The sequence below is a fragment of the Trichechus manatus genome, unplaced genomic scaffold (genome assembly GCF_000243295.1).
Source record: "Trichechus manatus latirostris isolate Lorelei unplaced genomic scaffold, TriManLat1.0 scaffold00009, whole genome shotgun sequence".
NCBI classification, from domain to species: domain Eukaryota; kingdom Metazoa; phylum Chordata; class Mammalia; order Sirenia; family Trichechidae; genus Trichechus; species Trichechus manatus.
The window spans coordinates 4,722,970-4,737,087 of NW_004443945.1; the positions used below are offsets into that span (position 1 = coordinate 4,722,970).

General features: G+C 44.1%; 1 protein-coding gene across 2 annotated transcripts in view; it reads left to right on the forward strand.

The window, feature by feature from the left end:
• The window catches only part of PDE8A (phosphodiesterase 8A), a 166,612-nt gene that overhangs the window by 114,925 nt on the left and 37,569 nt on the right, over positions 1–14,118 (forward strand). For both annotated transcript variants that reach the window (XM_004370662.2, XM_023725970.1), the window contains exons 8-11: positions 982–1,119; positions 9,493–9,581; positions 11,400–11,451; positions 11,552–11,594. In XM_004370662.2, the coding sequence (XP_004370719.2) occupies positions 982–1,119; positions 9,493–9,581; positions 11,400–11,451; positions 11,552–11,594 (322 nt within the window). The remainder of the gene's footprint in view (positions 1–981; positions 1,120–9,492; positions 9,582–11,399; positions 11,452–11,551; positions 11,595–14,118) is intronic.

The window sequence follows — 14,118 nt, forward strand, 5'->3', positions numbered from 1 at the left end:
TGCAACTTTAAGCAAGTCACTTAATCCATCTGAATCTGCTTCCTTGTCTGTACAAATAGGAATAATAATAATAACAACAACCTACCTTTCATAAGGGCATTCTGAGGACTGAACAAAGTTAATGTGTGTGAAGTCCTTACTGTAGTGCTTAATAAGGAAAATGAACCTTGATAAGCAGTGTCAATTATTGTTTTATCATCATTAGCATATGTGCAGCTTTCCATACATTTTCTCCTAGTGTTATAGCCCAATTTGAAATATAACCGTAAAGCTTTACATTTATAAACATTTCCTAGTTTATAGCCTGCTTTCTGCACGCATAATCCATTTGAATCCTATGAGACAGGTAAAATAAGTATTTCATTCCCATTATACAGATGAGTTAGACTGTGCCTCGGAGGGGCTAAGTGGCTTGGAGAGGTCAGATAGTGTGTGGAGTGAAAGTAGAGTGTGGGTTAGTCCCTGGGTGGTGCCAGTGGTTGAGCACTCAACTGTTAGCCACCCAGAGGCACCTCAGAAGACAGGCCTGGCCATCTGCTTCCTATCTGCTTTCACAGCCTTGAAAAACCCTGTGGAGCAGTTCTACCTGGTACACATGAAGTTGCTATGAGTCAGAGTCGATTTAGTGGCAACTAACAAGAGTCTGGTGCTGTATTCCTTTGTATCACAAACAGCCCTATTGTAGCAGTCTCCATGTGGATTCTTCCTCTGCCATTGTTTACATGGGAGTAGGCCTACTCCCCAGCCCCACCCCCGGCCCCAAGAGAACACGACAGAAAGCCCAGCCAGGTGTCACTGGAGCAGAAGCTTCTCTGGACTCCAGGGTTTTTCTAGGGTGTGCTGTTGCAGTTTTAGAACCACCATGGTTCCTGAGCCTTCTGGGGAATAAATGTGATGGCTTTGGTTGAAGACCCTTGATTACCCTCTTTTCAAAATTTATTTTAATTCACTTGATATTTTTTCTTTTATCTCCCCAACCAGTATGCAAATCCTGCATTTGAAACAACAATGGGCTATCAGTCTGGTGAATTAATAGGGAAGGAGTTAGCTGAAGTGCCTATAAATGAAAAAAAGGCTGACTTGCTCGATACTATAAATTCATACATCAGGATTGGCAAGGTAAGTGAGAGGTCAGTACCTTTTTTACTTTGAAATAACAAAGAGGGAAGGAAGGAGACTTAGAGCTCACTGAGCATTGTAAGTGCCAGGTAATCTCAGTCTTATCTTCCCAACAGCCTGGGGAAGGTTAGGTAATGTTATCCCTGTTACCCTGTTTTGCAGATAAGGAATCTGAGGCAAAGAAAGTATATGGTATGATTAGCCAATAAGCAGGGTAACTTTAATTGATGTTTAAAATCATTGTTTTCATCTTTGTAACAATTATCTAAGTGGTAGATGTTGGTAAATGTTCTGTGTAAAGGGTTGCCGGTGAGGCAACAGGTTCTCAGAACCTAGCTGAGCCCAGCAGTTCTCTGAGCCTCGTTCATTCATTCAGTATTTTTTGAATACCTGCTGTGTGCCAGGCATTGTACTAGATCCTGGTACAGAAAGAAGAGCAAATAAAGAATTCCTGTCATTACAGAGCTTATTTTCCAGAATGGGAAACTAACAAAAACATTCATTACAAAATAATGTGAGAAGTCCTGCAGTCATAGTGCTGAAGGAAAGACAGGCACAGTCTAAGAGGTAGTTTCTCTTCTGAGGTGGCCCTGGCAGCATCTCATTGTCAGTAAGTTTTAAAACATGATGAAAAGGAAGAATCTACTGCTGTCCCAGTCATTCTTGGTGCGTCCTAGTAGGGTCTTTTTCACTTTTGGAGATTGGGTAGGGACTATTAACCTGATTATTCAAAACATCTGAATATTGGTGACCTGATTTCCTTCCCCTTCTGTGGAGACCCCAGTGGAAGGGATGCCCTTTGTCCTGTGGTATTTGGCTCTCCCATACCACAATTAGGGGCTGGACTTATACCCCCTACTTGGATTGGGCCCCTTGAAGACACTGTGAGTGGGCTCATTTCTCTCTGCTTTCCCATGGCTCTGAGCACGTGAGAGTCCCCTGAAGTGAGAACAAGGAAAGCACAGGTGGCAGCAAGGGCCCCGTGATGTGCTGTCTGGGAGTAACAAAAGTGGACGCTACTAGAAGACTATTTTGCCTTCAACTTTTCTGCCACAAATGATGCTTTTTTAAAAAAAAATTTTATTGTTTCAGGTGAAAGTTTACGGCACAAATTAGTTTCTCATTCAAAAATTTATACACTTGCTTTGTTACATTGCTTGCAGTCTCCACAACGTGTCAGCATGTCTCCCCCTTTCCACCCCAGGTTCCCCGTGACCATTTGTCCAGTTTTCCTGTCCCTTCCTGCCTTCTCATCTTTGCTTTTGGGCAGGTGTTTCCCATTTGGTCTTGTATACTTTATTGAACTAAGAAGCATGTTCCTCATATGTGTTGTCGTTTGTTTTATAGGCCTGTCTAATCTTTGGCTGAAAAGCGGACTTCAGGAGTGGCTTCAATTCTGAGTTAGCAGGGTGTCTGGAGGCCATAATCTCGGGGCCTCCTCCAGTCTCTGTCTGACCAGTAAGTCTGGTCTTTTTTTGTGAGTTTGAATTTCATTGTACATTTTTCTCCAGCTCTGTCCGGGACCCTCTGTTGTGATCCCTGTCACAGCTATCAGTAGTGGTAGCTGGGCACCATCTAGTTCTTCTGGGCTCAGGCTGGTGGAGCTGTGGTTCATGTGGTCCATTAGTCCTTTGGACTAATATTTTCCTCATGTCTTTGGTTTTCTTCATTCTCCTTTGCTCCAAACGAATGGGACCGATAGATGTATCCCAGATGGCCACTCGAAAGCTTTTAAGACCGCAGATGCTACTTACCAAAGTAGGATGTAGAACATTTTGTTTATGAACTATGTTATGCCAGTTGACTTAGATGTCCCCCGAGACTATGGTCTCCAGCCCTCAGCCCCAGTAACTCAGTCCCTCAAGGTGTTTGGTTGTGTCTAGGAAACTTCTATGAGTTTGCCTTGGTTAAACTGTGCTGACTTCCCCTGTATTGTGTCGTCTTTCCCTTCCCCAGAGTTGACACTTGTCTACTATCTAGTTAGTGATTTCCCCTCCCTACCCCTGCCCTCCCTCATAACTATCAAAGGTTGTTTTTTTCTGTGCATAAACCTTTTCTTGAGTTTTTATAATAGTGGTCTCATACGGTATTTGTCCTTTTGCAGTTGACTTATTTCACTCAGCATGATGCCCCCCAGATTCATCCATGTTGTGAGATGTTTTGCATTGTTCTTTATCGTTGTGTAGTATTCCATTGTGTGTATGTACCATAGTTTGTTTATCCATTCATCTGTTGATGGGCACTTAGGTTGTTTCCACCTTTTTTCTTTTGTCAGTAATGCTGCAGTGAACACAGGTGTGCTTATGTGTATTTGTGTGATGGCTCTTATTTCTCTAGGATATTTTCCTAGGGGTAATGCTTTTCTTATTAGAGAGAGTAGAAAGTCCTCTAGAAAGAGAAATCAAGGATAAATGAAGAGAGCTTAGGTGCTCAGGTCCACTGAGGAGTTAGATTTAGTGTTTCCTTTCATGGCTGAGAAGGGTGCCCTCAGAAGGGACCACAAGGAGGCATTCATCTCAGACCACAGCAGCCTTGGTGGGGGCTTTACCCTGACCATCGAGTCTTGGCATTTAGGTCCCTTGCTGCCACTGGGTTGGCCAATGGTTTTATTGAATATGTGAGGTTCAGCTGGGAGTGAATCTGAGGTGGCCCTTATGTACCTTGATCTGGTGACACTTACATTAAAGCAGTCCATGCTCCTGTCACAGAGGAGTACAGATGGAGGGGGGCAGGCATTCATTTAGATCTGTGGGAATAGCTTCTCGTCTCTGCTGGAGTTCTGCTATTGGGCACCAGGGACAAAGGGCCTCAGACTTGAACAGCAGGAGACCTGTTCTCTAAAATCTATATTTATTGTGAGCAGAGATGTGAACGATTATCATATTATCAATCTCTGAGCTGCTTTTTATTTCAGAAAGGAACTTGTTTATGTTGTACATGTCTCAAAGTTCTTGGGAAGAGTGAAAAAGGAGCCATTTGCCCTTTTTCAGTAACCTGTTGGTTTGCTGGCAACACTGCGGCAGACTAGCTGCCTAGCTGACCAATTTTTTGAGGTGAAAAAATATATAGCCTTTCTAATTCAATCTCCCTAGGGAGAAGAGGAGCTTGTTGAGGAGTCAGCCATCCCTGTGCAACAGTGGAAGTCTGTGGTCAATGAGGAGAGGCCAGGCATCCACCAAGAGTGGGATGGAGAAGAGAGACTTAGGAAGGGTCAGATGACCAGGGATGGAGGGATTGGAATGTCAGAATCTAAGCTCACGATAAATTGGATATTCTTGGGAACAGAGGAGAAATTCTGCAAATATTCAAGCAAAGAACATTCCAGACACTGACCACTCTCCACAAACACTCTGTCCCCATTATTCTCGGCCAAGGGCTCCTTTTTTGAGTAAAATTCATACTATTTGATACCATGATTCTCAGCTCCAACACTCATACTTCCTCATATCACCATTTATATGCTTCTTGACTCTCTTCCCTTTTCTTCTTGCCCAAGGCTTCTCAATCTATCAGAGTTCTAAAACCCAGTCTCATATCTTCTCAGATACCCGTTGCTGTAAAGTCAATTCCAATTCATAGTGACCCTACAGGGCAGAGTAGAACTGCCCCATAGGGTTTCCAAGGAGTGGCTGGTGGATTCGAACTGCCGACCTTTTGGTTAGCAGTCGAGCTTTTAACCACTGAGCCACCATACCCAAGCCTTAACATTATCTCTTCTCTCTTACAAATTTTGAATTTTTTTTCCCCTCAGAAATTGTGTCTTGTTTTTCCCCTGGCATATAACAGATGCTGAATAAATGTTGGCTGTGTCCGTGATAACTGTATGTACATGCTATCTATCTGCATCGCACGTGCAGAAATGCAGTGCCTCAAACTTCCAGGCAGCTGTTAGACTGCTAGGAATGAGAAACCTACACCCACAGGCACCAACCATTCTATGGATGCTACATTCATCTGTGATCAGACACACGAGACACTTTCACAGGGTTGACAAAGTGAAAGCCATTATTATTTATAAAAAAGCAAACGTTAAACAATAACAGCGGATTCCCCAAGGAGAACCACTTACCTGTTTTCAAATTACCCATGTCCATTCTTATGTTACGGGCAAATGCGCCATGGTTCAGGTCAAATTCTGTGTTCATGTCACTGCTGCCTCTGGCTACCACCATGCTGTTCAGGAGGCCTGTATGGCTCCTGAAGCTTTTGCTCTGCCGCTGGGCCTTGCTGGTGCTCACTGCTGGCTGGAAGACTCCTGCTTCTGCCACTGGGCCCTTCTGAGCCTCTGCTGCTGGCTCCTGCTATCCAGGCCTGCAGGGCTCTCTTGCCAGCACACTACCCATGCCCCCGCTGCTGGGGGGAAGGCATGCAGCCCTTGCACGGGGCACACCCAGGTTTCTGTCCTGCGCAAGCAAGTGTTACAGCTTTTTTAGTTCCATTGGAAAGCTTCCTGCACAGAGGAGTTCAACTCTGCCCTACTGTAGGAAAACTGCACAGGATCATCTGAAGCAAACCCTGCATGGAGTACACTCAGGCCTCTGCCTTGCATAGGCAAGTGTTAAATAGTTCTTGGCTCTGCTGGCAAGCCTGTTGCCCGAAGGCGCTCAGCTCACTGCTGCTGTCTCACCATCTTCAGTGTTCGCTTTCTTCTGGGTCTAGGAGATTTTCAGTGCAGGGACCCTGCGTCCTTGGTCCAAAGGACATATTCTGCTCCAGACTCTTCCTCTTGATGGTAGTGAGGTCCTCCTGAACCTCAGTGGGATTAGCCTTTTTAAGCCTAGCAGAGTGGCAAAACTGACCAGTCCCCTTGGTAGGACACATTCATCTTATTTGCATGGTCATAGTAACCTGTCCAGTCCCTGCAAGGGTTTTACATACCTTATTTGCATAGTCCCAGCAGATCATTTTGGGGAGTTACAAGACCATGGCTAGAAAGGCCATATAATAGTAATTCACCACACCGCAGTAATGATGTGCTGCTGCAGAAACCTTGAACTTTTCAAAATATTTACCTTCCTTGGCTCCCATGATTCTTCTCCTTTCCCCCATCACCAACTCTCCTTTCTCCAACTCTTCTTCCTTCTATTTCCTCCCAGGTTCACCGGACTCTGGCTTCTGCCCTCTACTATCGTCCCTCTGAAACCTTCTTTATTGTTGAGGTATCTTTCCTGCTTCGTATAGATGTCTACGCCTCCCTGGCCTCCCTGGCTCTAGTTCCAGCCTCTTTTCCAAGGTCTGGTCAACATCCTGTCATCATCTTCAAAATAACTTGTTAAACACTTAATTTGTCTAAGAGTTGGTTTTCTCTCATCCCCTATAAACAAAAAACCCAATCTTCTTCAAGCTTCTTGTGCCTCTGCTCATGGACCACCCTCTCAGTTGCCCAGACTTAGTTTCCTAGAATGGTTTTGATTCCTCCCTGCCTTTTGGCCTCCCCTCCAGCAAATCCATCACCAAACCTTGATGTCTACTGCCTGGGCCTGATCTTGTTCAGGACTTTCTTTCGACACCCTGGGATTATTGTGGCTGAGTCCAGTTAGGTCTCCTTGTCCCAGTCAGTCTACCCTAGACTATTGTATGATTGGTCTCAGTGAGTCACCATTTTGACCGTGTCACTCCCTCAGTATAGAGCTCAGTATACTGCCCCTTAGCCTGGCTGCCAGAATTACATAGTCTTGCCTCAGCCTACCTTTTCCATTAGTAAACAAAAGTCCCAAGTGTTCCTTGACCATTTCCTATGTGCAGGCACTGTACTAGGATAGGACTGCATGATGCTGATAATTCAATTCTTAAGAAAGTGGGCACCAAGAAAGGACTGCATCAGCTTGGTGCTTAGCTTGCCCTGGAGCAGAAGGGAGATGTGGACCCTCACTCAGCACCAAATTGAAGGGGGCTCAGCCTGGAGAGTGAGGCCTCTGCTGAATGACCTGTGCCAGAGTGTTTGCCCTGCATTAGGACTTTGCTGAGTTTATGTGTGTTATCTGATGTAATCTTCATAACAGCGTTCTAAGGGAGGTACTATTATTATTTTCAGAAACTAAAACTTGTATTTCTGTTATAAGTAAATATTTTTTGTTTTTACTGATGACTGAAAAACTTAGAGGCAACTTTGTTAACTACTCAGTGTCATTAGCTAAATTGTCCTGTCCCTGTAGATGGACTGTTCTGTTCAGCTTTGGGCTGAAGTGGTTCGTTACACCTTTACCTGGAATCTGTCAGCTACCCAAGTCTATTTAGAAAGAACGGGAGGAGAAAATCCTGAATGTGTTTTTTAAAGTGCTGACTTACTGATTGCAGTGGCCTCCCATATTTCTCACTCTCTTATATATATATATAACCGCTTCATTGAGACATAATTCACATACCATACAATTCCTCCATTTAAAGGATACCATGCAGTGGTTTTTAGTGTATTGGCAGAGTTGTGCAGCTATCACCACATTCCTTCCCATACTTCTCTTGATAGTAAGCTTCAGAAATATCCCTTACACCTGTCTGCTGCAGCTTTCCAAGGTGGTTGTGTGGGCTGGAGATAGGGAGGACAGCCTGCTCGTTTCTGCCTCGGGATCTCTGTTTAGTCATCACCTGTTTCTGGCACCTGCCAAATTATGTAGAGGCCTCATTCTCCAGGCTGAGCTCCCTTCAAAACTATACTACATTTAAGGGCGTTTCAGTTACCTAGTCTTAGTTACCTAGTGCTGCCATAGCAAAAATACTACAGGTGAGGGTTTTAAAGAATTTATTTTCTTACAGTTTTGGGGAATAGAAGTTCAAATTAGGGCTTTGGCTCTAGGAGAAGGTCCTTCTTTGTCTCCCAGCTGTTAGTAGCTGCCGGTAATCTTTGGCATTCCTGGGCTTAGAGATGTATCTGCCTCCATGGTCACACGATGTCTTCCCCTGTGTGTGTCTCTTCCCTTTTTATAAGATAGCACTCAGAAAGGATTAGGTTTAGACCAACCCTACTCAGGTATGGCCTCATTAGCATAACAAAACTCCTGTTTCCAAACTGGGTCACATCCAGAGGTACAGGAGCTGGGGGTTCAGCATATTTTTGGGGGGACATAACTCAGTCCACAACAGGCCTGTACCTTCCTTTTGCTCCGGGGCAAGCTAAGCACCGAGCTGGGCTTCTCAGTCTGTTTTTTGATGCAGTGTTTTCATGGTGCCCATTGTTTTCAGAATTTTATCAGTAACCATCAGTAATCATCCTTTGCTTATGTCAGGGTGTCCCGCTCTCTCTTTGATCCACTTTGCCAGAGGAGTCTGAAGATGAGAGCTTACCATTGGCATTTGACCCCTAACGGACTAAAAGCGGCAAATGATTTGGATGCAGGTCACCATGCTCCAAACATAGAAGATTTTAGAATTCACTTTGTGTGGGAGTCTGGACAGGAGACTTCAGCTAAGCCACCAAGGTTCCACTTCCTGCCTGAGTTAGCTCTAGGTCCCAAGAGACTCTGGAAGGTTAAGAAGGTTATGGAACTCCTAGGAGTTCAGTGTCCTACAGTGGGTTTTAGGGATTTCCGTACCTTAAGGACCTTGGTGACATCTTGGAGGAATTCAGAACCTTTTAAGGTTGTGACAAAACCGAGCTCCATCCCAGGCTTCTCCCCACCACCCCAAGAGTAGGTGAGCCACCTGAAGCCCGTTCTCTCACTCCCAGCCCACTGCAGTCAAGTCCTGCCCACGCCTGCTCTCCTAGACTACAGCTCTTCCTCAAAGAATCCCTATATTCTTTCTGATCACGAGAACATGGCTAATGCAATTGTAGCCCTAGGTCTTAAACTCTTACTATTCCCTCTACTTGAGCTTGGTCCTGGCTGTTAGCTCAGCAGCTCCGCCCTACCTGCAGAGAGACTGAAACCCTTACACATCTGAGAGGGCTTCAAGCCGTTCAGACCGAGAAGCTGGTGGAAGCCCACTATGGTAGTGGCCACAGAGTGGCCCCAGTCCTGAGATTCTCTTCTCTCCCAAATGGAGGGGCAACGGCCACGCTCCCTCCTCCACTGCAGAAGTAGCAGTTTGAGAGAAGGAAGCTGTGTGGTTGAGTGAGGGGGCATGTTCTTCATTAGTGAGTCCAAGGCCCCTCTTGCCAACTGATGGCCCTCAAAGACATATGATCATTTAGACTATGGTGTCCTGCCTTTTGTCACCATTGCAGGAGGTCAACCTCTGAAGTCCATCTCCTTCTGGGATGATGACAAAAGTCAAGACACCATAGTGTCACATTACCCAAAATTGTGTTTGGGTTGGGATAATTTTTTTATCCTAATTGTTTTAGCAATGGTAAATAAATCAGAACCTAAAGCCGGAAATGGTCTTGGGTTTATGTTTTGAGCAGAAAGTGTAATGATGCTTATATTCCATTTATAGGAGTGGCAAGGAATTTACTGCACCAAAAAGAAAAACGGAGATAATATACAACAAAATGTGAAGATAATACCTGTCATTGGACAGGGAGGGTAAGTGGAAAAAACAAGTACTTAAATAATATACCATGCTTGGCGTTATCGTAAAACTTGCTTTAAATACTTAAGAACTGTTTGCAGAAGTCCAAAAGGAGGACTTGTAACAAAGTCAAGTGTCATTACTGAGTAGCCTTCCAGGGTGGCTTTGCCTTGGTGGCTTCCTCATAGCTACAGCCTGACTTTCCACCTGGAAGCCCGGAGCCAGCAGATCAGGACAGCCTTGCTCTAGCTGCATGGATGTTCCAGAGACTAAAGTATTTAAATCACGATGCCATTTATTAAGCTGTGTGATGAGAACTCTGACAATGGACTCCCTTAATTTGTAAGATTTTTATCTAATTTGATATATCACACACCTTAATAAATTACATGGTGATTTAAAGAAGGTCCTCAGGTGGCACAAACCTTTAAGCACTCAATTACCAAAAGGTCACAGCCTTGACAACCCTACAGAGCACAGTTCTACTCAGAAACACATGGGGTTGCCATGAGTTGGAATCAACTCAATGGCAGCTAACAATGTGTTATTTTTGCATAGGCCTATCATGTTAGATAAAAATCTTTTAAATACTAATATTTATGTAAAGTCTCATGTAAAACAGATGTGACTATAGATTGGAAAATAGGATATAACAGGAGCCTAAAACTTTTTTGTATGATGTGTTTCAGAGTGTAAAAGAAATACTATGAAAAGTGGAAAATGATGAGTATAATTTGTAGAACATCCAAAACTAAAATATGCCACCATTAGAAATGATGATTATAGAAAATTAAATTATGAGAAGAAATGCATATGATACAATGTTAAATGCAAAAAGCAAAATGTAAAATAATATCTAGTGTTATGATCTCAATCATGAAAATGAAAGACTTGGGAAAAAGAACAGGAGGAAGTATGGCCATGGTGGTTATAATGTCTACTTCTTTTTTTCGAGCCTTTCCGTATCTGTGTAGGCTCTCAGTGCCTGGCAGGCATCACTTCATTTCATCCTAACCACAGCCCTGTGAGGTCGGCACTGTGATCATCTTCATTTTACAGATGAGGAAACTGAGGCTTAGAGAGGTGAGGTTTCTCGCCCAGGTCCAGTTGCCGGCAAATGGCAGAGCCAGGCTGTGGACCTCAGTGCTGACCTCACAGCTCACGTGCTTTGTCACCAGGCTTCTCTGCCAGTTGGTGACTGCCTCAGGGAGCTGGATCTGTGTAGGCTCTCTGTTCCGAGTCTTTGCCCTTTTATGTCCTTTCCAAATTTTTTGTGATAAGTATAGAGGGATTTGATTATCAGGGGGAAAAACATGAAAAACTGAAGGAACAATAAATAAATGAGAAAAGTCAGCAGCTTCTGAGATAAGCCCTTGCTGCTTTGTTTTAGATTCCCAGCTAATGAGTTAAATGTGAAAATCAGCCCTTGATGTGGCCACTGGCTGTTTCCATGAATGACTGGGGGTGGATTGTTTGTTGGAACTTGAAGAAGAGAATCAGTATAAAGGGTTGTGAAAATAAAGTCATGTTAAGAAACTAAAGGCTCTTGATTGGTTAACATGCAGTACATTTTTTTAAACATAGGTTTTGTCTATTGTGGTAACTTGGGAAGAATTTCTTTTCTCAAGAGTCACTTGTATTCTACAGAGACACAAGACCATGTCTGTAGACTCTTGTTCCTTTACTGGTGGCCTTGGCCACAAATAATAGAAACGCTCTCCCCAAAGCATTTTGTGTGAAAGGAAGGTGCTGTTTTCGTAAAGAAAAATTAGCTACGTATCCATAAGATTAGAGATTCAGGAGAGAAATAATGCATTGTTTTCTATTTGCAGAAAAATTAGACACTATGTGTCCATTATCAGAGTGTGCAATGGCAACAATAAGGTACGTGAGGTGAGCCCAGGACCCTGGTGCACCCCAGCAAGATTTCCCTTATCCCATAATTAAGCAATCGAAACTAATGGCTTTTAAAATTCATTTTTAGGCTGAGAAAATAGCTGAATGTGTTCAGTCTGACAGTCTTACAGGTATGGCACCCATATTCATTCTTAGGGTTATTGAGCATTTGAGAAAAAAATAAAAACAGACATTCTGACTAGCTTGCCTGATGCAGAGACGGGCCTGTATTTTCCTAGCACCATGGCAGCATTTCTCTTCCTGGCTCCCGAGATTGGTTTGTGAGTTGACATGAGCACTTGTGGACATTCTTACTGGTGGCTACATTTGCCCTGGTCAGGTTCTACCCGGTAGGTCTCAGCCTGTGGGGAGAAAACGGGTCCCCTCAAATGCATGAACTTGTGTGAAGATGTCTTAGAGTAAAGTGTGTTCAGTAGTCTGATCTGTGCTTTCAACAGCAGACAGTGTTGAGGATCAGGCCACAGTACTTTAGCAGAGACATCTTTGTCTCCCCTGACAGTAGTCACCACCAGCCCCCAGGGAGGTAGCTGGACCCCCTCAGACTTGCCTCACCTCGTATCTGTCTCCTTGGACACCATCTGCTCATGCCCACATCTGTGTTACTGCAAATGCTTTTCCCTGGCCTGGAATTGCCTGCTTTCTTCAAATGTATGTCATGGCTTCAGCAAGCCACCTTCCTGGATGAGGGCCATGGGCTCTGATGGTGAAGGTTCATCCCAGTTTCAAGCCAGAGACTCTCCATCAAGTGCCTGTCTGCCATGCCCAGCCATTGAGCTCTCACTCCAGCTACTCTGTGAGAGTCTCCAAGGAGAAGACCTTGTCTGCTATCCCTTCGTGCTGTTGATAATGTGCTTTCCTCGGCACCAGAGTAGTTCACTCACTCATTCTAGGAATATTTGTTACGTGCTTTTCTGAGCATTTACTATGTACAAGGTACTACGCTGGGTGCTTTACATACTTAGTTTATTTCATTGCAGCCTTGCAATAACCCAGTGAGGCAGGCATTTTATAGATGAAGTTCCCTTTTTAGGGAAACTGAAGGACTAAATAATTTTCAAGGATATCTATCTAAGAACTGGCAGAGCTGGTACTTGAACCTGGACTGGCTGACTTCAGAGCTCTGAAGTACATGCTGGGACAGTTCTTACGGGTGCCCAAAAGCAATTAGGGCTTTAGTGTGAATGGAGATAGACACACTGATACAAAAAGACAGACAGCTTAAGATGTGATTGACAGGGATCAGAAAGGGCCATTGGTACCGTGGTGGCTCAGAGGAAGAGGGGAGGCTTCTAGACAAGGACAGGTGGCTTTGAATAAGAAGAGGGGTGTAGAAGGAAAAGAATCCCAGAAATAAAAGCAGAAGAGGGAAAGTATTGAGTGTCTTCTAGAAAGAGCAAGTATTAAATTTTGACTTGTATAAAGGGTCAGTGTGGAAAGAGGAGTTTGGATCATGAAGGATCCTTAAATCTTAGGCTGGAAGTTAGGATTTTCATCTGTAGGCCGTGAGTGTCAGGATTTTTGAACAGAGGAGAATCACATGATGACAGCTGAGTTCTTAGAAGCCTGTATATAACACAGATTACGCAGAAGGAGGGCCCAGAGACAAGAATCCCTGCATTGCTGTGGTTTAATGGAGAGAAAGCAAAAGGCATAGTAAGACGATGGCAGTAGGAAGAGAGAGAAAGGCCAGTTGTGATAATGGGACCAGAGAGAGGAAAGGAAGAAAGGGTGTCAAAAAGGTAGCTTTTGAGCCTGGAGACTTAGGTTTTAGTGATATGGGTAGGCAGAAGGGGCTGGGTGAATATGAATGTGGAATGCATTACCTATATGAGGTTCTAGTGGGCAGCTAGATGGGTTTGTTTGTTCACTCATCTGTTCATTTATTCTAGAAATGGTTATTGAGTACATGCTATGTACCAGAACCTGTCTTTCTGTAAAGAGGTTAGGACTAGGTGTGCAAATTTTGCTGCCCAGCAATAGTATTAGCAAGTAACCCAGATGTGGAACTGATGAGATTGAACCTGGTAATGGTAGAAGGGAGTGGGAACTTTGACATTACCAAGGAAGAGAACATGCAGGAAAAGGAGATGAGGGGTAAGGCAGACTCCTGGAGACCACCCACATTTAGCGAAGGAGGAAGCAGAAGCTGAGAAGAAGAGGTCAGAGAGGGAGAAGGAAAACCAAGAGAGTGTCACTGAAGCCGAGGGAGTGGAGAATAGGGGAGATCATGGGCAGTGGTGAATCACACAGAGACAAGAAGAAGGTGAGTACACAGCCAGCGATGGATAGAGACTTTGCATTTTGTACCCCAGAGCTCATTTGTGACCTGTAGAAGTGCAGTTTCAGGAAGGTGATAAGGGTAGAGCCAGATGGCAGGGGATGGTGGAGTCAGAAGTAGAAGCAGCAAGTGTACTAATCCTTATTCTGTAAGGTCACAGAGTACCTTTATTTGAATTTTTCTAATTCATTTTTTTTGGGGGGTGGGGGTCCATTTAGGTAAATAAGTTTTTCAGATGTAACGTATTGGTGTGCTGGTTTCGTAGAGCTCTTAGGTTTAGGCTTAATTGTCAGTCTGCTTACCTTCCAGCAGTCTCTCGATGCTTCTGATCCCTAGCCCTTTCTTGTTTTCTAGAG